This window comes from Balearica regulorum, chromosome Z (assembly GCF_011004875.1).
Source record: "Balearica regulorum gibbericeps isolate bBalReg1 chromosome Z, bBalReg1.pri, whole genome shotgun sequence".
Taxonomy (NCBI): Eukaryota; Metazoa; Chordata; class Aves; order Gruiformes; family Gruidae; genus Balearica; species Balearica regulorum.
The window spans coordinates 56,069,509-56,090,590 of NC_046220.1; the positions used below are offsets into that span (position 1 = coordinate 56,069,509).

At 38.7% G+C, this 21,082-nt stretch overlaps 1 protein-coding gene across 5 annotated transcripts in view; it reads right to left on the minus strand.

The window, feature by feature from the left end:
• Window positions 1–21,082, minus strand: part of JAK2 (Janus kinase 2) — a 100,722-nt gene that overhangs the window by 33,225 nt on the left and 46,415 nt on the right. For 4 of the 5 annotated variants that reach the window (XM_075741026.1, XM_075741025.1, XM_075741029.1 and 1 more), the window contains 5 exons: window positions 19,083–19,232; window positions 12,544–12,794; window positions 1,869–1,992; window positions 1,089–1,206; window positions 384–529 (listed from right to left, as the gene is read on the minus strand). In XM_075741026.1, coding sequence (XP_075597141.1) covers window positions 384–529; window positions 1,089–1,206; window positions 1,869–1,992; window positions 12,544–12,763 — 608 coding nt within the window. In that variant the 5' untranslated portion in view covers window positions 12,764–12,794; window positions 19,083–19,232. Of the gene's footprint in view, window positions 1–383; window positions 530–1,088; window positions 1,207–1,868; window positions 1,993–12,543; window positions 12,795–19,082; window positions 19,233–19,981; window positions 20,069–21,082 lie in introns of those variants that run through there. The other variant, XM_075741028.1, reaches the window with a different exon arrangement.

The window sequence follows — 21,082 nt, forward strand, 5'->3', positions numbered from 1 at the left end:
TAAACATTTTCAGAACTTGACTGGATGAGGCCCTGAGTAACTCCGTCTAATTTTGAAGTTGGCCCTGATCTGAACAGGGGGTTGGATCTGATGACTTCCAGAGAGTCTCTCCCAACCCAAATTATTGCTTACATCCTTTCCCACATGAGTAGCTGCTGCCTTACCTCTCACTAAGAGAACCAAAACCATGTACCCAAAACCATGAATAGCCATAATAGGAGCTCTCTATTAATTTCTAGTTTACACTATAGGTAAGTTTACGGAATCATTATGTTATAATAGATCAAATGCCAACAGCTGAACATCTCCTCCCAGATGCTAATGTGCAAAAATATTTGTTTTAGATATCATATAAGTGTGACAGTTATGAAGTATGGAGTCACCTGACTGAATTGTAAATAGCCAGTGGGGTTTGGTCCTTTTCTTTGGCCACTCTCATCATATCCAGAACAGCCATTCCAAGGCATTCTTCTTGTGTTTCATGAGTAACAGGCATCTGTATCCATCCATCCAAAAAATCATCTCGCCACTGAGAAAGAAGGAAAATTAAAACTGTAGCACTGCTGCTCATCAATAAAAGTTTTTTGAGGCTTTTTTTGTTGTTGTTGTTTAGGGTTATTTGGTTGTTGGGTGGTTTGGGGTTTTTTGGTGGGTTTTTTTTAAGACTGCATTCTTCTGAATGAATCCCTTTGTCCACAAAAAGCTGCACATGTTCATAATGGATACCAGCTGCTATCATGCTTAGAAACACATTTTTCAAAATATTTTGGTTTCAAATCTCGAAAAGGTCCATATGGGGAGGATGTTGTTCTACATTGTGTCAGTCCAAAACGAAAGTCACACTGAAAGACTTCCACATGGTAGTGGAAGACACAAGAAAGGAGCTACACACTCTCACTACTCTCCTCACAAATGCCATTTGAGCTTTACCTCTCCAAATACAAAATATGTCAAGAAATTAAATTTTCATTTTGAGTGGGCTTCAAGCTGTCAAAAAAAGTCTACAGTTACTATCAGAAGATGTGAAAGGGAATAAATACTAACAACCTTTACCAATCTGCATTAAAAAATAATCAAGCAAACCATACCTGTGCAAATAGGTAAGACATGACAAGATCATCAAGAACAGGGCTTTCTGCACCTCGAATAATGCCATACCGATACGCTCTGCTGGTACCATTGCAATGCCAGTGGGGAAAATAAAACCTGTTAGGAAATATTTAAGCAAACATCAGTAAACAGATACTTTTGCTTACCAACACCAGACATTATCGCTTTCGTAGACATGTAATTAGTTCTGGCTAGTTTGGAGGACCAATATGAAGCCCCAGTAGTCAATGGAAGGCTTTGGATCCAGCTCTTGGACTCTTAAAGTACTACAACATTTAAGCATTATGCAATGTAAATAAAAAAAATCTTTTACATAAGAAAAACAGTGATTGTAGCTTTAGACACCTACATTCAAAAATCAGGTTAGAGAAAAATGGTTGTATTGCAGATATCTGCCTGAATACACAGGATAATTACTTTGCTTTTCAGAACTGCCACTAATTAATTTCAAACAGGCAAGCACAGAGGAGATGTATCATTATTAAGAAAAATACTATTTTTACTTCTGCTATATTATTATTGTTTGCTTCTTCAATCTGACATGGCAAACATATGGTATATAGACAACCAATAAAATATGTTATTCAAACCTACTCCAATAATTTTGATTCTTTTATCTATCTCTTATCCAGATATCACCAACAAATCATCCATAACTTCTTAGAGAAACTATGGTTCAACTGAGTATCTAATTGGTTGTGTTTTCTCACATAGTTTTGTTTTACCATGAAAAGTGCATAAAATTTGATTTAGATTACCTTATCCGGTAAATTAGGATGAGTCTGGTTGCTTCATCTACATGGAAAATGTGATTTGGGGGATACCACATTCTCTCTGTTTCACTCATGAGTGCAAACATGTTATGATACACTGGCATGATACCTAAACAAAGAACAGAGAAGCAAATATTTATAGGAAATTAGTCTCACAAAGAATCATCCTTAAAAAAAAAAAAAAAAAAAAGGCAGATTGGCACATGTTCTCCAACTATTCACTGCCCTATCACTGTCAACAGCATTGCAATCATCAGCCCATAACTTGCAGACCGGTTTTGCTGGTTTATTTTTTCATTCTTCCTTTATGTTCTCTGACTGCAGGCTGTGTTAACCTGTTATCCTATACTTTACTGTTAGAGTACAAGATTTTCTTGTAATGGCTTTTAATACAATGGCTTCTTAGCCTCTCAGTTTCGTAACAGGTAACAACAGTCCATTACCTTTTTCCTTACCTTCTCCAAAAAGAGATCTAGGCATTGATTTTAAGATTTCAGACCAATGAAAAATTAACAGTAAAGCAATAGAAAAGACAGTCGTCATGACGGGGAACCACCTGTCATTTACATTTTAGTAGCTCAGTTAAGAACAAAACCAAATACACATCATAAAACAAAACTAGAAAATGTTTTTTCCCCTCAGCAACTCAGGACTGTTTTAATAAGAATTGACAAGCAATCCTACTTAATCACAAACCAGGGAAATCAGTTGAGCATCAGCTCCTCAGTAGCATCAGAATTTTTCATTTGGCTTTGGGGCTCCCAGCTGAAAGTACAGCCTAACATAAGACAGATGCCACAGCATTGTACTATGTTGCAGCGTTACGTATCCATCTGATACCAGTGTTATGAATTGGAAAACAGGTTATATGCCTCAGCACTGACAGTACAAAAGGATCAACTTCAACCACTGACAAACATTTTGATGACAGGAAGAGATACAGGTCTAGAGATCAGAGAGTAGGATGAAAATTACAGTGTGAAAGTTACAGGGGGTCATAATGAACGAAAACTGTTTATGCTAAAGCAATACACTACACTTTGGTGGAAGAAGGCAAAAAATATTGAGAAAATAACAGAGAGAGATAACAAAAGTAATTTTAAATGACATTAAGAGACAAAAGAATTATGGGAAAAGACAAACTACTCACAACCAAAGACTTAGAATGAAATAATAGAAATTCAAACAAGAAACCACAAGAAGAAAAAAAAATCCTTTCTTTCTTTCTGTTCTGAAAAACATTAGGTAACTACTGAAGAGGGCAGACTCAAATTTCTTTAATCGCATCTAAAGTGCATGTAAGAACCAGTTAGAAACAACTAATCATCTCCACATATAAAACTGCATAAGCTTGTGGAAGAAAAGGTGATTCAGTCTTAAATAACAACTAGCTTAAATTAGTTACAATATGAGGTTTGTTTCTGTAGGGAGCCAGTAAGAGAGCTAAGAACAGATGGTCTATTGTGCAGATGTCAGATTAAACTGCTGAAATCTACAGGCTAATCATCTGACACTTGTTTAAACTAAAGGTCACCAAAATATACCAGAAATACAGGTCCTAACACATGATTTTCTATGAAAGGAGTCACAGACTTACAGGAAACTACAGAAATGGAAAGAATTACATACAGTAACCAAAGAGAAACCAAAACTAAACAAAACCCCCAAAGGAATAACCCTGAAGGGATTAGTAACAGAAGGATTGGCTGTAAATCTAGATATTGCAAATATATGGTGCAGTAAGATGTATTTGATCCATCAGAGATTTGAAAAATGTCAAATTAACCCCATAAAATGGAGTTAAAAAGGAAATCTATCCCATGCAACCAAACATGGTTTTCATTTGATGTATGAAGTGGCATCAACTAGATTACATTACATTTCGTAGTTGTCTATAAAGCAGTAACAACTGACTTAGACACAACACAGCCTCAAAACTGCTATATTCCAAATAATTTCAGATCAATTACAGTGCTGTGCATGTGAATCATCAAGCTATTCCAGGATTCTAGCCAGATGATAAACACCATTCAAGGCAATGCTGAATATTTACCTAGCCTCACTAATACATTTCCCTTAACTATTAATAATCCCATGTAAGCACACTGAACAAGAAAAAATTTAAGTCATATTCTTAAATTCAAATGTTAAACTGTTGTATTTTACAAAACACATTACAGATACCTCCTCTCAGAAAAATCAAACCAAAACAAAAACCCCCACAGATATATCAATCGAGACAATATATCATTGCCATTATGAAAAAAACCCCAAATTTTTATGCAAGGAACTTGACTTTGGAATTCCCTCTACAGAGCAGAAATGTTGGCATTAACACAAAAAATCCAAATAATCCTTTGCTGTCTTCCTGTGTACGAAAAGTAAACTGTGCACTCATCTACCCCTCATACTTTAGCACTTATAATTCTGAATGGTAGCTTATACCTTCCACTGCCAGTGTTCAATGACATATAGATCATAAGTGTTTTTCAAGAAAAGGAGTTACACTTTTTTCTTTTCTCCTTCTTTCTTAAGAACTATGCGTTTGTGCCAGAATATTGCTACCCTTGGAAAAGTTCGATGATTATTCAAACAGAGCAAATCCCCTTACTAGAGTCTGGAAAATTGTTCGCAAAAGTCTGACGAAAGCAGAAAGGCCAGAAACATCTTTTCATGTAATTCTTACCAGCACTATTAATTACAGGGACTTTTCAAGTGAATAACAACTGCAGTATTTAAGTGTTTTCTCCAGACACAATGAAAACCAAAAGGCTGGGGGTGGAGGTGGGGGGGGAAAATCAGCCTTCTGGTGAAGTCTAGACTTGTCAACAATAGTGAAAACTTCTGAGAAATGCATTTTGAACACAAGTAAAATCAGAAAAGCTGTTCACAACAGGTACTAAAAAAACTCCCCTGGACTTCTGCACCGCACTAACCATGCTATCAAACCAATCAATGATTAATTAGGAGAGGAGACAGTGACTCAGACATAGTAAAGCAGAATTCTTCTCCACTTTTGTTTCTCCTGCAAGGGCTATTAAATAAATTTTCTGAACTACTGCAAAGATAAAACCATGACTATCTCTTGGCAAGCATTTTATTTAGCACATAAGGCTAAATAAAGGAGCCTCACCATACTATACAGACTGTCAAGTAATATCATGAAAGGCTGTAACACAGCAGAAGTTTATTCCTCAAACTTCTACCTTAGGCCTAAAAGAAGAATGATTTGCATAGTAGTTTCCTCCTTTCCTCATTATGATTTTAGAGCTCCACATCCACACAAGTCACACTGCTTCCTTTACCCTGAAGCAGCTGAGGAAATACAGTTTTTCTGTATTTCCTCCTTTGTTGGCATTAGGTATCTTTTCATCCAAACAGTATGTTTTCATTAGGTAATGACCCTCTGTAAAGAAAAAATAAAAATCAGAAACCATTAGTCATCAAAAGCCTTAATGCCACTATGAAATATGAAAACCATACATAGTCTACAGTAGAAAGTGTCTTATGAAACTGTCAGTTTAAGTATATTAATAAAATCACTAGACACATACAGTTGCACGCAGTTAATGATTAAAAATTATTTAAAAAAATCTCCAATTTTCAAAGTCCAATACAAACATTAGTCAGTTCTCACACTAAACTGTCACGTAAACTATCTGAAACTTAGAAAGCCTTGCACATACCAGGTGGAAAATTGCTTGGCTTTTCTTACGTAAAAACAGTATCTTACCCTTATCTTTCATACAAACTGGAGGCTTACCAAACTCTGACACCACATTCAATGTCACTATCCTGTCAACATAATGTTTTCTGAATAATCAAATCACGTTTCCTTTTCCTGGCAAAACAGAATTGCCCAGAGTTCTGGCTAATCCGTTCCTCACACTGGGGTGTGGAGTGGTGCTGTGTGCAATTTTCAGGAAAAGCTATCACTTAAGAATAAAACAAACCTCCCAAAACCCCTCAATGGGCAGTTACAATCAATGACAACTCTGAGCCATGTAAATTCTGGAAATTCAGTACGTTACAGATAAATAGGCTGAAAATTCTCTAGCCACTAACAAGGAATCTCCTCTGAACCATACAAGCAAAGAGGTGCTACAGAATACCACCATCCTCATATTATGCAACAAAATCCCTCCCTTGAAAATATTTAATTGACTGCAGACACTGTCAGTGCTTAGTCACATTAAGTGTTTTGAAACAGTGTTTTTACTTTGGTATAATAAAAAAAAATCTTATGGCTTTCTGGGAGGCACCACAAGTTTTCAAGGAAAGTACCATGGAACTTCCAATGTATTTGCAAATCAGTTGGGCGAGAATTAAAAGGTTCCTGGGTGGAGTTTCAGGATATCAACATTAAAAAAAAATAAAAATCCAACACAAAACCCACACAAGCCAACAAATTCAAGATCTTTTGTTAACTACTAGCTACCTGTAACTCAGCAACCCAGTTAGGACTATCAAGCTAGTTCCCTCTTGGGATTCTGGCGCAATTAAAAAGTTAAGCTTTTGGAGTTTAATCATCCTAACACAAGGGGAAAGGGGAAAACAGAACAAAAGCCTGTCAGAAAGTAGGTTAATAAAATCAGATATGTCCTACAGAAATTTAGGGTTCACTTACACCAAGGGGATAAGCCATGGCAGAAATGCACAATGCTGAACGAAACTATGCTCCTTGGTTGACTTTGCCAAAATATTTTTCAGTGTGCTACTTTAGTGTTATAATTACATTTAAAGTCACAAGCTTTGCATACTTTACTACTAATTTATTAAGATTTTCAAGAACATGGTACAAATTTATTTGGCTAACACCAAAGCAATGCTTTGCTTATAGTTGTAATTGTTTTAACTGTGATTTACAAACTCACTTGCCTAATGTAACATAAAAATATCTTCACTTTGTTAACTTTAATTCAGTAACAATTTGGATTATACTTACAAGTGATGCATATATTTTTTACTCACATTATTCAGCCAATGGACTAAATCAACAAATTGTTAGTTTAAAACTTAAAATTATTTTTCCATGTAATGCTGGTCTTGTGTGTAACAGATTGTTCTGGTAAGTTACAGTCCTTAGGTTTTTTGTATGCTTGTTGGTTTGGGGGGGTGGGGTGGGTGGGGGTTTTTTGTGTGTTTTGGGGGGTTTTGTTTTTTTAAAGTACTTTATGTGATGATAAAAACTCTTAAAGACATTTACAAGAGACTGGGTAGTATCTTATTGCAAACTTACTGGTATAGCATAGTTATAATAATATAGTATACAAAACATCCTGCTTTCTGTATACAAATAAATACATCCAAGATTCAAATTCAAAGCCCTCAAATATTTCCAGTAGTCTTTATCTGATTTACCTACACCACAACAAAATTCAGTTAATGTTATTTCTAATTACACTTGTTAATTTTTAAACACAGATTTCTAATTTTTTTCATACTTTACACTTCAAGTAAACAAAAATTATAAACAAAGTTTGTGATTGTTTACAGAATAACTATATTTATTTATTCTGTAAAATATCACATCAAACTTGCATTATCACTCTCTCACATCACTCTAGTGGCTTTCCTGAACCATTACTACTACTTGTATTCAAATAGCCTTGACTGCTTGATATTTTTATAAACTGAATGTAAACACAATAAAAGCAGCTTAGAGAAATTTCATTTAAGATTATATGAGAGAGAGGAGAAAACAAAAGGATAAAAGATCATGATTTGGGAAAAGAAGTCTCTGACACTGAATTTAGAAGATATCTAACACAATGATTCTGTAACCTCTAGAAAAATTTCTCCATCGTATTTCATTTCCACAACCAGTTAGTTCCTCTAATACCACTTACTTAGGCAGAGAGCAGAGACTTCCCTCATTTTTGGTGTGACATTTTAATTTTTTTACATGGCAATTAATATATTAGTTAATATACAAGAGCTGAACCATGACAATGACTAGTCAATTTAAACTTAATTCCAAGACACTTCATTTATTCTTGCATTTCTGGTTAGAAAATGTGATATTCAGTTTCACATTCAGTTTTCCATATAAAAATACAAACCTACAAAAAGTTTAATATTATACTATTCTAAAACTGGAAAGTTGGTTTAAATAAAATAAGACAAGGCTTAGCTTCTGCGTGCATGCCTCAAACTGACATGCAGCTACAGAATAATATTTAGACAGACTCATTTATATAGCCAATACACGCCATATGCAACTGATCTAAAGTCAAGTCAGCACAGACTGGAAAACCTTCATTTGTCTGAACTGTGTAAAAGGTACATAATAAGATGTTTTTGTGACTGCTGATGTTAGCCTAGATCCAGTCCTGCTTGCCACGAGTAACAATCAGTCATACTTTCATGTAACCAACTCTTCTATCAAGAGATATAAGAATTGCTCAGACCAGAGAAAAATTTCATTAACCACCACCAAATTTGTTATATTTCAGATATGCCAACTACCTGACTGTGTTGGTTTTGCGTGGCAAGGTTTTGGTAGCGGGGGGACTACAGGGGTGGCTTCTGTGAGAAGCTGCTAGAAGCTTCCCCTGTGTCTGACAGAGCCAATGCCAGCCGGCTCCAAGACGGACCCGCCGCTGGCCAAGGCCAAGCCAATCAGCGCCTCTGTGATAACATATTTAAGAAAGAGAAAAACAGTTAGAGAGAGCTTTTGCAGCCAGAGAGAGAGGAGTGAGAAGATGTAAGAACATCTGCAGACACCAAGGTCAGTGAAGAAGGTGGGGGAGGAGGTGCTCCAGGCGCCGGAGCAAGATCCCCCTGCAGCCCGTGGCGAAGACCATGGTGAAGCAGGCTGTCCCCCTGCAGCCCATGGAGGGAGGATGAGGGGGTGTAGAGATTCCACCTGCAGCCCGTGGAGGACCCCACGCTGGAGCAGGTGGAGACACCTGAAGGAGGCTGTGACCCTGTGGGAAGCCCACGCTGGAGCAAGCTCCTGGCAGGACCTGTGGACCCGTGGAGAGGGGAGCCCATGCCAGAGCAGGTTTGCTGACAGGACTTGTGACCCCGTGGGGGACCCACGCTGGAGCAGTTTGCTCCTGAAGGTCTGCACCCCATGGAGGAGACTCACATTGGAGAAGGCCGTGAAGGACTGTCTCCCGTGAGAGGGACCCCATGCTGGAGCAGGGGAACGATGAGAGGAGTCCTCCCCCTGAGGATGAAGAAGCGGCAGAAACACCGTGTGATGAACTGACCGTAACCCCCATTCCCCGTCCCCCTGTGCTGCTGGGGGGGGCGGAGGTTGAAGCCGAGTGAAGTTGAGCCCGGGAAGATGGGAGGGGTGGGGGGAGGTGTTTTTAAGATTTGGTTTTATTTCTCATTCCTCTACTCTGTTTTGCTTAGTAATAAATAAGATCAATTCCCTCTCTAAGTTCGGTCTGTTTTGCTCGTGATGATAATCAGAGAATGATCTCTCCCTGTCCTTATCTCGACCCGTAAGTTTTTTTTTCTTCATTGTACCTTTTCTCCCCTGTCTAATGAAAGAGGGGAGTGATAGAGCGGCTCTGGTGGGCACCTGGCCCTCAGCCAGGGTCAACCCACCACACTGACCCACTCTCTTTATGAAGTATGCTGATTCATAGCTCCCAAAAGATGAGTCTTGCCAACATAAACATTATTTGACTGTATACACTTTGCAGACCTATGTGTTCTAGCGTACAACCTCAAAACCTCCTGGAAAAAACAGAAGATAGTAAGGGATATCCTGAAGCACCAATAGTTGCTATGAAAAAGAACAAAAACCTGCAGCCATTTCAGCCTTTGCCACCAATTTAGAAACAAAGGAAGTTACAAATTCCTTGGAGAAAAAGGCTGTATCCATAGTAGCTGCCAGGCAGAAACCACTCTTCAGAGGACTGCGTCTACCTTGGCTCTATAAGGATAAAGGCTCAACATGAGCCAACATTTTATTTATGCAAGTAAGTATAAATCACTACTAGTATAATTTAGAAACTCTGGTGAAGAATGCTGAAACAAGAGAAACATATAAAAACACCTTGGTAAGGAGTATTATTCATAGAAAATTATTTTTAAAACAGTCAAGTATAAAAGGACACATCTAGGAGCTAGCCATACCAGCAAAACAGAAACTGGCACCCCAGAAAGCTAGAAGCCTTGAGAAGGATTGGTGAGGTCTGACAAAACAAGCAATAGAGTATGAAATCTTCAGATGATGTCACAGAAAACAAGACTAATTGGATTTGTGGATTAGCAGAAATTGGATTTTTCATGCTGGTCATGTGGATGAGAAGAATATAATATATGGCCTGGGCTGCACATTTTCCTGGGAAACTGGAGATAGTGCAGAAGACAGCTAAAAAGTTAAAACAGTTATGCCATTCAAGCTAAAGAAAACAATCAATTTAAGTTTTATCAAAAAGAAGTCCTAAAGATAATTTGATTATGGCAAGTAAATATCTCCCCAGGGTTGGTGATGGTAAAAGGAGAAGAAAATCATAATTTGAATAAACATCTGAAAACTGAAGCAAGGAAAATTCAAACCAGAGAAGAAGGAAGAAAAAAGCGGACAGACCAGCAATAAGAGCAGAAACAGCTAATCAGACTACCACTGTAGTTACTATTCCAGTGAATTCAGACTAGGTTGGGAGATTTTTCTGGAAGGTGAGCTTTAACTAACTGATTCATTAGAAGAGTAACTGAAAAATGTTTTCAGATGACATATTATTCCCTTATCACAAAAAAAATCTAGTCAGCTAGGAAGCAAAGGAAGCTTCCTGATTTCATGGTTGATGATACAGTATATTCCTGAAGCAAACCTGATTTCATGGTTGATGATACAGTATATTCTTTCAAAGACCACATTATTTTAATCATACTGAATTTGATAGATACAAGCCCTCATCAGTTTAATATTCTGGCAAGTTGGTACATGAATATCTAAGTTAAACAAAGAAGCATTTTGTCCCACTGCTATCTGGTAAAATTATTCTCTATTTCACTCCCTCAACAATATCCTCTGTGACTACAACAGTATTTATTTCTATAAAAAAAATTTAGCTATCATCTAATGTAAAAATTCAGTACCACTTTAACACTCAAAGTGAAGAACCTCCCCTGCCCACTAGCCTTATACACCTTTAGATACTGTACCTGAGGGTCTGAACTAAGCTGACAAATCTAACAGAGGGAACACCGAAGCCCAAAGTACATGGGCACCAGTGCTAAAAAATCCATCCTTATTAAGAAATTAGTATGGATGTATTTCCTAAAGCAGGGAGACAATGGTCTTTTTTTTTTTTTCCTTCAACACGAGGATCTTGGTTTGAGTCACGATCAAAAAGATACCTTAACTTTGAGAACACTCCCATGTCCATCTGTCAAACTTGGACCTACAGGGTCATTAGAGCAGCAGAATCTCACACAGCTAAAACTTCACAAACCTCTAAATACCACCTCCTCATTGTGTCTCAGAATGAATCCTGGGCAGTGCTTCTGCTGAACTCATTACATGTGCTTATCTGTCTAAAGCTGTCATGTTACACGAAGAGCAACTCTGCAACCTCAGATCTTAGACTCTACCATGCCTAAAGAGCTCCAAGGAACAAGGGGGCTTAAACTCAAAAGAATCTTTGTGTAACTAGCATATACAAGCAAATTACCAACTCACAGCATGCAACTCAGTCAGTACAAGACATTCAACAGCACAGAAAAAAACCTGGCAGACCCCTCCCAAAAGTAAAGTCATTAAAACCACACTTTTAAATGGTACAGAAATCGAAAGACAAAATCAGAAAAGTGTAAGATGTTTGGAGACAATGAAATTTACAGTCAGAGTCAGAAGCTTCACATTTGTGACCCGCTGGAAAAGAAAGATTTGGAATTACGAGTCTTTCTTTTAAATTCATTTGCTCCTGAAATGCAAATTTGCACTTGGAAAGCTAAAAGATAAATCCAGTCTTGTACCACTGACAGCCCAAAAGATGACACAGAAAGATTCTGTGTACGTTTGTGTGTGTGCACATGAGCATGAGGAACAAAAAGACTTTAATATGTGAAGTTGACTGGAATTGAGGTTTTTTTAATTCACAAAGTCAACCAACTTTTGCATTGAAAGATAGACACATGCACAAAATGCATGCTTGAATTACTTCACTACCAGTCTCAGCACCTGTTCACATTAAACTCTGGGTGAATGTAATAATTCAAAGGCATTCTTAGATATAACCATCATGAAAAGCATTAACCACACACAGAGTGATGTTATATGTAATAGAACAGTTTCCATTTGCAAAGTGATGAAGCATTTATACTATATGTGCATAACTTCCAAGATCAATCTGCTTTGCAGGGTTCATCAGAAAGTAATTCAAGCTACTTCCAGCTTCTGCTGTGAATTAACTATCCAAACTATAGCTCAGCTCAGCAAAAGATGACTTCCAGGTAAAGGACAGTATGCCCTCAAATTTTTTTTGAAAAAGATAGCAGTCACCCAATTATCATCTCAGTTTTGCAGCCTGGTGCTAGTTACTTCAGATACTGATTACTTTTGAAAGAACACAGATATTAGCATTTCAGTTAAAATGCCCCCATTTTGATGAACTCTGGATTATTTAAAAACTTTCTTGCATTAAGTTGAATTTCATTCCTTTATTAGGAAAACTGTTATGTATATACTTACCACAGGCTTTACAGGCTACAGCGCAAATCTCTTCTGCAACATATTGTCCAGCTGGAAATTGAAGGTAATCTCCTCCTGTCTTCCCAGGAGAATGATAAAGGTACACTTGAAGCAATGGTTCTGTCTGCTTGGATGCACTGGTATTCCCATGGATGTCACCATTCTGGTGGACAGTAGAAGTTGATGTACTCTCCATATTTGTCATTGTAAGACAGGCCATTGTTCGTTTTGGTTCTGTTCAGAGCATTTGCCTAAAAGAAACGTAAGGGGTACTTCTTGACTAACTGTATTTGGCTTTGCTTGTGTACTCCTATTTAATGATGGTACCGTTCTGACACAGGAAAAACATTAAAGGTTGAGGACAAAAGAATGTTCACTGGAAGTTGAGTTTCTCTTTGATTTACTACATAACTCTGGTCCAAGAAATAAGAGACACTATGACAGGAAAGACAAAACACATTAATTGGAAGTCCCACTAGAGGATTTATTACCACTCACTGGATTTTACAGTGCGTGCTCACCTGTCCAACTGAAACATGCTAGTTAAACCTGAAAGACAAAATAATCCCTTTAGTGACATCTATGCAACTCATTATATTCCCAGTTTAAACACAAAGATTGCACTGAGAACTTAGAAGAAAAAACAACTAGCTAGGTCACAAACTGGCACTGATGAAGAGAATCATAGAATCACAGAATGGTTTGGGTTGGAAGATCATCTAGTTCCAACCCCCCTGCCATGGGCAGGGACACCCTCCACTAGACCACATTGCCCAAAGCCTCATCCAACCTGTTCTTGAACACTTCCAGGGATGGGGCCTCCACAACCTCTCTGGGCAACCTGTTCCAGTGCCTCACCACCCTCACAGTAAAGAATTTCTTTCTAACATCTAGGCTAAATCGACCTGCTTAAAAACATTACCCCTTGTCCTGTCACTACACTCCCTCATAAACAGTCCCTCACCAGCTTTCCTGTAGGCCCTCTTCAGGTACTGGAAGGCTGCTATAAGATCTCCTGGGCAGCTGTCCTCCACGCTATACAACCCCAACTTTCTCAGCCTGTCCTCATGGGAGAGGTCCTCCAGCCCTCTGATCAGCTTCACGGCCCTCCTCTGGACTCACTCCAACAGCTCAATGTCTCTCCCGTACTGGGTCCCCCAGAGCTGGATGCAGTACTCCAGGTGGGGTCTCACAAGAGTGGAGTAGAGGGGCAGGATCACCTCCCTCGACCTGCTGGTCACACCTCTTTTGATGCAGCCCAGGACACGGTTGGCTTTCTGGGCTGCAAGCGCACACTGCCGGCTCACGTTGAGCTTCTTATCGATCAATACCCCCAAGTTCTTCTCCTCAGGGCTGCTTTCAAGCCATTCCTCGCCCAGCCTACAGTCGTGCTTGGGATTGCGCCGACCCACATGCAGGACCTTGCACTTGGCCTTGTTGAACCTCATGTGGTTCACACAGGCCCATGTAGGTATAGCACCTTTCAGCTGAGTTTAAAGACACTTAAAAGCAAAACATGTCCTAACTGAGGTGAGACTAACTAATAAGACTTGGTTTGTATCTATGAGTGGGAAGACTTCCAAAAATGTCCTCTTTTCAGAATAATTTCAGGCTATTCGCAAGAAATTCAAGCTAAAAATCCTCCCTGATAAGTATAATTTAAAAAAGAGACTAATAACTCAATATAGAGCTGCGGGTATGCCTGATAATGCAAGAAGATAAAAAAAAGGAATTGACAGCATATTCTAAAAGCTAGTCAAATAATGTCTTTGCTCCTCTGTGACTCCATCATAATTTCAATCAGTGTAATTCATGCTTATGATAAAAGCTTTGACCACAGTCTATAAGGCTTGCTTTTATTAAAACTGTTTCCAAGTAACTACCACCCGGAATTCAGTATTTCATATTGTGAAAAGACAGAATAGGTATAAACAAGCCACTAGTTATAAAAATATGATTTAAAAAAATTTTTTTTTTTAGAATCATAGAATGGTTTGGCCTGCAATTAGATCTCCCCAGGGCCACCTTTTCTCCCTGCTGAACAACCCCAACTCTCTCAGCCTGTCCTCACAGGAGAGGTGCTCCAGCCCTCCGATCAGCTTCACGGCCCTCCTCTGGACTCTCTCCAACAGCTCAATGTCTCTCTTGTACTGGGGCCCCCAGAGCTGGACGCAGTACTCCAGGTGGGGTCTCACAAGAGCAGAGTAAAGGGGCAGAATCACCTCCCTTGACCTGCTGGTCATGCTTCTTTTGATGCAGCCCAGGATACAGCTGGCTTTCTGGGCTGCAAGTGCACGTTGCCGGCTCTGGTCTCATTTTTCATCCACCAGTACCCCCAAATCCTTCTCCTCAGGGCTGCTCTCAATGCCTTCATCCCTCATTCTGTACTGATACTGGGGACTGCTCCAACCCATGTGCAGAACCTTGCACTTGGCCTTATTGCACCTCATGATGTTCACATGAGCCCACTTCTCAAGCCTGTCAAGGTCCCTCTGGATGGCCTCCCTTAGGTCAAGCCCATCAGCTGCACTACTCAGCCTGGTGTCATCCTCAAGGTGCTAAGGGTGCACTCCCACCATATGTCATTGATGAAGATACTGAACAGTTAATAGAGATATTGAACATGAAAATGCTACTGTTTAACTCAAAAATTGTTACTGTTTTGCATAGACAGATGGGTGTCACATTCCTAAAGTGGCATTTTCAACATCTTTTGTTTATATTAAATTATGTTGCTTTATCATAAAAGTGCTCTTCGGAACATGTTTGGTTGGTTTTGGTTTTTTGGGGTTTTTTTAATTTTCTGCTGATAACTACAATTACTGAGGAAAAAATGAGTGTATGACTATACACTTACATGGACTAAAGATTACTTGTGCTACAGAAATGGATCACAAAGCTTAGTCAGCAGGAAAAAAAGGCTAAACACCTTAAAAGAGGAAAACACTAACTTCATGAGCTATGTGATAGACAAAAAATATTCAATTACATATACAGGAGGATAAAATTATTCTACTGTGATGGTAATTCTAGATGAAAAAAAAAAAAAGAAAACAGACACCATCACCAAGAGAAAAGTACATCATTTTATTTCCCAACTAAGCAACACACAGAACCAGTGTATCTCAGACATATTAATCTGAATTTCTAGGTGCGAGTATCACTCACTACATTCCTTGGAACCTGATCTAGAGAGGCATATGGATTCCCTACGCCTCATGCACAGAGGAAGCCACCTTTAAATGAGTAGATTTCTGCTTTCAGCTGCAAAGCAAGCACACAGGTAAAAAGTGTTCAATTAAGGAAAAAAAATGCATTTCTCTTAACCCATCAAGGAATTCATGTTTCTTAGAAGAAAATAACCACCACCACAGTAGAAACATCATATTTAAAAGATTTCTCACTACCTCTGTCAACAATATGTAAGATATAATGTTTATGCTCCACCACTTGCTTATACAAAACATTCACAGCTTTCATCTCCAGAGGAAGCCTTCTTTAATTACCACAGTATTTTTTGTAAAATACTCTAACATTAACCCTCTGTTGAATACAAACCTTCACCTGAACTGACAGATCCTTTAATCTTGGTCACTTGGTATTATGTCTATCCAAGAATGAATGCAAATATTGTCTATAGAACTAACTGAAAACCTGGTCAATTTCAAAAGTGAACTACATAGACATCCTTGTGCCTAGCTCTCCTTCATAAAGTCTGTGTATTTATAAACACATATGCCATTTCAAAAACCCCTCCTCATTCACTCCTGGTTTCTATATAAAAAACTCCACAAACTAAGACAGGAAACTTGCTTTATCATACCTAAGAATGTGAAATATCAATAAAGTACAGTAAAAAATGCAAAGTAAATACTGTAACAGAGTACTCTGCTCTTTTTGTTGCACTAATTTCAAAGGTTCCATGTAACAATATGAAAAATCTCCAGAGATACTATTTGTATAATTGTGTCACAACTTCAATTTAAATAAGTTTCATGTTTCAAATTTGTCTTTCATGTCAAAGTGTTGATGAAACAGACAGGCAAAAGCAAGAAATATCCCTAAATCAGTTTCGTCACTGAAAAATAGAAAACACATTTTCTTGGTCTTTGTCCTAACGTCCAACTAAACCAGTTCTATGGACAGAGCTTCACATGTGCAGTAATTGAAACACACAGTCATCATTCACCAGTGGTGTAAAAGAGCTCATCATCTGGATAGTATGGAAGAGTGGGCTAACAAGAACCTTATGAACTTCAGCAAGTACAACTGTAAGGTCTTGCACCTGGGAAAACATAATCCAGGAGTGCAGCACAGACTGGGATCCACCTGGCTGGAGAACAGCTCTGTGGAAAGGGACCTGGGGGTCCTGGTGGACAATGAGCTCAATATGAGTGAACAGGGCGCTGCAGTGGCAAAGCAAGCCAACGGGATGCTGGACTGCATCAACGAGGGCATCACCACCAGAGAGAAAGAAGTCATTATCCCTCTCTACTCAGCGCTTGTCAGGCCACACGTGGAATACGGTGTTCAGTTTTGGTCCCTACTACAAAGGAAAAAAAGAGAGATGTGGACAGGCTGGAGAGGGTGCAGAAAAGGGCCACCAGGATGATCAAAGGACTGAGAAGCCTGCCATATGAGGAAAGGCTGGGAGAATTGGGTTTGTTCAGCCTCGACAAAGGCTTAGGTGTGACCTCATCACCATGTTCTAGTATTTAACGGATGGCTACAAAGATGGAGACTCCCTTTCTACAGGGATTCATGTGGAAAAGACAAGGAGTAATGGGTACAAGTTACTCCTGGGGACATTCCGATTGGACACAAAAGGAAAATTTTTCATAATGAGAACAATCAGACATTGAAATAATCTCCCCAGGAAAGTGGTGGAGTTCCCAACATTGGACACTTAAGATTCTGCTGGACAGGGTGCTGGGCCATCTTGTCTAGATGGTGCTTTTCTCTGGATGGAGCTTTTGCCAAGAAAGGTTGAACCAGATGATCCTTGAGGTCCCTTCCAACCTGGTATTTTATGATTCCCAAAATTGCTTTTGCCTGTATATTTTAGCCGAGAATTCTCCAATTGGACACATTTGTTTCCCTTTGTTCATCCAGAGACCATTGCATCAGTACAACAGAAACACTTAACAGGACAAGCGGTAATGGGTTTAAGCTGAAGGAGGGTCGATTTAGCCTAGATGTTAGAAAGAAATTCTTTACTGTGAGGGTGGTGAGGCAGTGGAACAGGTTGCCCAGGGAGGTTGTGGATGCCCCATCCCTGGAAGTGTTCAAGGCCAGATTGGATGAGGCTTATGGCTACCCGGTCCAGTGGAGGGTGTTCCTGCCCACGGCAGGGGGGTTGGAACTAAATGATTGTTGAGGTGCCTTCCAACCCAAACCATTCTGTGATTCTATGACTAAACATGGCAAAAAAATATTTAATTGCTGTTCATCTGGAACATTTAAAATATGACCTATTATTACGACCAACTTCAGAAGAAGTCGAGCAATTCGAGACTAAATATACTGGGAGACATTAATCTAACTGTTTGTGGAACATATTTTAGTATCATTTTCTGGGGTATGCAGAACAGATTTGTTATCATGCTGTAATTCAAAAGAAATTCTGTGTTTGTGTAAAGAATGTAAATGTTGACCTAAAGAATTCCCATAGCTTTAGAAAAGGATTTAATATAGCCAGAATGGGACTTTTGTAGGTAAGTTACAGTACCACAGAGGTATTTATTTGCCAAAAAGGAGCTACATACCAGGCCCACAAACATCTGAAAGTAGATATCTGACATAATCAAGACTCAGTGAAAGTGAAAAATGGCCTGTCCATTTATACATGTAAGAAGAATGTGTTGGTGGATGGATATTTTAGATGGAATATAAACACCTTGATTTGGAGATCAAAGCTACTAACTATAAAAGACCTGATTCTGGTAGTGATGAACAGAGGATTTGATCCAATAGAATTATACTAATGTTCCTAATCTGGAAAATATTTCAAGTTGCAGCTTCTAAAGGATGAGATTAATCATTCCCCATATTGCTTTAACCACAATCATCAGGATCTACAATGCAAGATGTTTACATGCAATGTACCTGAGGATTAATTTTACCAGCCACATTGGGCTGCACTAATTCATATTGTTCTTTTTACACTGACCAGGAAGAAATTAATGAGATTGAAAACCACCACTTATGCAAGAAATTACATTAAAATGTGAAGGACATACAAAGTCCTCATGATTTTATAATATACAGAATTCACAGCTCCATTCAGAACAACAATTTTTTCTTCTTATGGACAATTTGAGCTATGGGCTCTACCAGTTTTGCGAAATCTAAAGTCTGTTCTTGAAAATAATCCTCCTCTACCTTTAGGTTTGGTTTTTGCTTTGTTTTGTTTTTTGATAGGTTTCTAGGGAAATCTCCAGGGCTAGGATCTTAATCCACACCACTTCAAACATACAACTTTAGAGGTTCAAAAATCAGAACATTCTCTCACTACAGATAAATCCCTGACTGTTAATTACCTTTTATCACTTGAGAAATTGTATGAAACATGAGAGTGATGAAGCCCTTTAAATAAGCACATCACATCACAAGTCACCCACTTGCTGCTGGTATCCACAGGAGGTCAGACAATGCAGGCGGCACAGAGGCAGTGGTGGAACATAATGTATCTGCAATAAAAACACACTTAATATTATAAGAAAGTTAATGGCTGTGAACAATACATAATGCATCGTTATTTAAGAATTCACTTCTGTGTTTAGGTTCAGATAGAGTGATCCAATCCTACCTCATTTGCCCAAATTCCTGTCATCTTTGCCAAGAACTTTTGAAATTTAGGGGTTTTTAAATACAAATTTTTAAAAAATAAACACACATTTGGTACTATCAGAGACTGCTCCTCAGCTCTAGCAAGAAATGGGTGTGTATGAAAACAGACATCTGAAATAATTACCAGGGTTTTTTTTGCACACACAATGTTTTTCTTTTCTGTGAATACAGCATCAGCTTAAGAAAACTGTTCATGGCATTACATAAAGACAAGAGAAATGAAAAAGGAAAAATAATTACAGAAAGAGACATGGTATGTTCACTTCATGTAGTAACACTCCCTTTAGCCAGAACAATTGATTCTATTTGAAAACTGACAACAGCTACTCATTTCAAATTCATGTGGAAGTTAACACCAAGTGTCTTGTAGCAGGAAGGACAAGGGCACACCCACCCTTGCTCTCTTTGCACAACATTTCTGTGGTTGCAAGAAACACCGTTTGAAAGCACTTAAGCACAACAGCAGCTTCCTGTACCAGTGAAAAAATGGTAAATTCCTTGTTGAGACCCTCCCAACATAGGAAAGAGCCTGACAGAGAAACAAAAGTTAATTTTAAAACTGAATAGAGGAAAAAAAACCCCAACACACCAACAATGGAAGTTCAAAGGGCGCAGAATTCGGAATGGGAGAACTCTGCAAGTTTTATATTTGATCACTCTTCAGGCAGAAATCTCCCTGGACAGGAGAGAAGAGAAGGAAATCAACAATTTCCTCAGCACCATGTGCTGTGTCTACGGAGTCTATTATCAATACCCCAAGAAAAAGGAACCCATCTCAATGAGCAGCAAATTCAGCTTCTCTCCGTACAGAAGTCAGACTTATGGCAATGATTAGCATTTCTCCCCTTACAGTACTGGCTTTAGAGATAAGCAGTTTTGCCTTGTTTGGACAGCTGTGTATTTTGTATGCACCTCCAGGGATTCTCCTTCAAATGCTGTCTAGCCAGCCAATTAAAATATGACCAAAAGTCCAGTACGGTCCATGCAAGTTTTCCAAACCTGTATCAAAGTGCCAGAGGGGGAGAGAGAGGCATATTTGGGGCAGAGCAACCTATCACTTACCTACTGAACACACATTCCATGCACACTGAACTGAGCACTGGCTTCAAACGAAGCACAGAACCACCACCTGCTCATGAAGGTTTCAGACCAAGGGGCATTGCTGAGTATTCTAAATTACTTTCTATTTTAAAAGTACTGTTCCATGCTCAGAACTGCCTCACATTCATCATTCCCAGTGAAGCTCCTGACTTTGAGCAAAACTGCATGACGATTTATCTGACTGTAGTTATTGCATAACATCATTAGCTATATGAGACAGCTGCTGATGAACTGATGGGGCAAACCAAGTTAAGCTAAGAACTCAAGCCACTTCTACTTTCTGCCTAGCAGAGTGCAGTGGAATAAATGTTGCAACATTTTGAATAAGCTCAGTGACATTGCAGCTTGCATTTCAGATGCAAAAATTGGATAAAGCAGCCTAATATCAAGTCTATCCTTCATGACAAACAGAAAAAATGATCATTTGCTTATGAAAGAGCAGCTCATAGCTCTGGACAAAAGCAAAGAAATTTGGAGACGATGAACTCCAAGCTGAACAGGATCACAGTGGTTAAAGTAACATTTCTCTCTCTTTTTTTTTTTTTTTCAGAATCAACCACTTTTTCTTCTGCACACATTTACAGACATA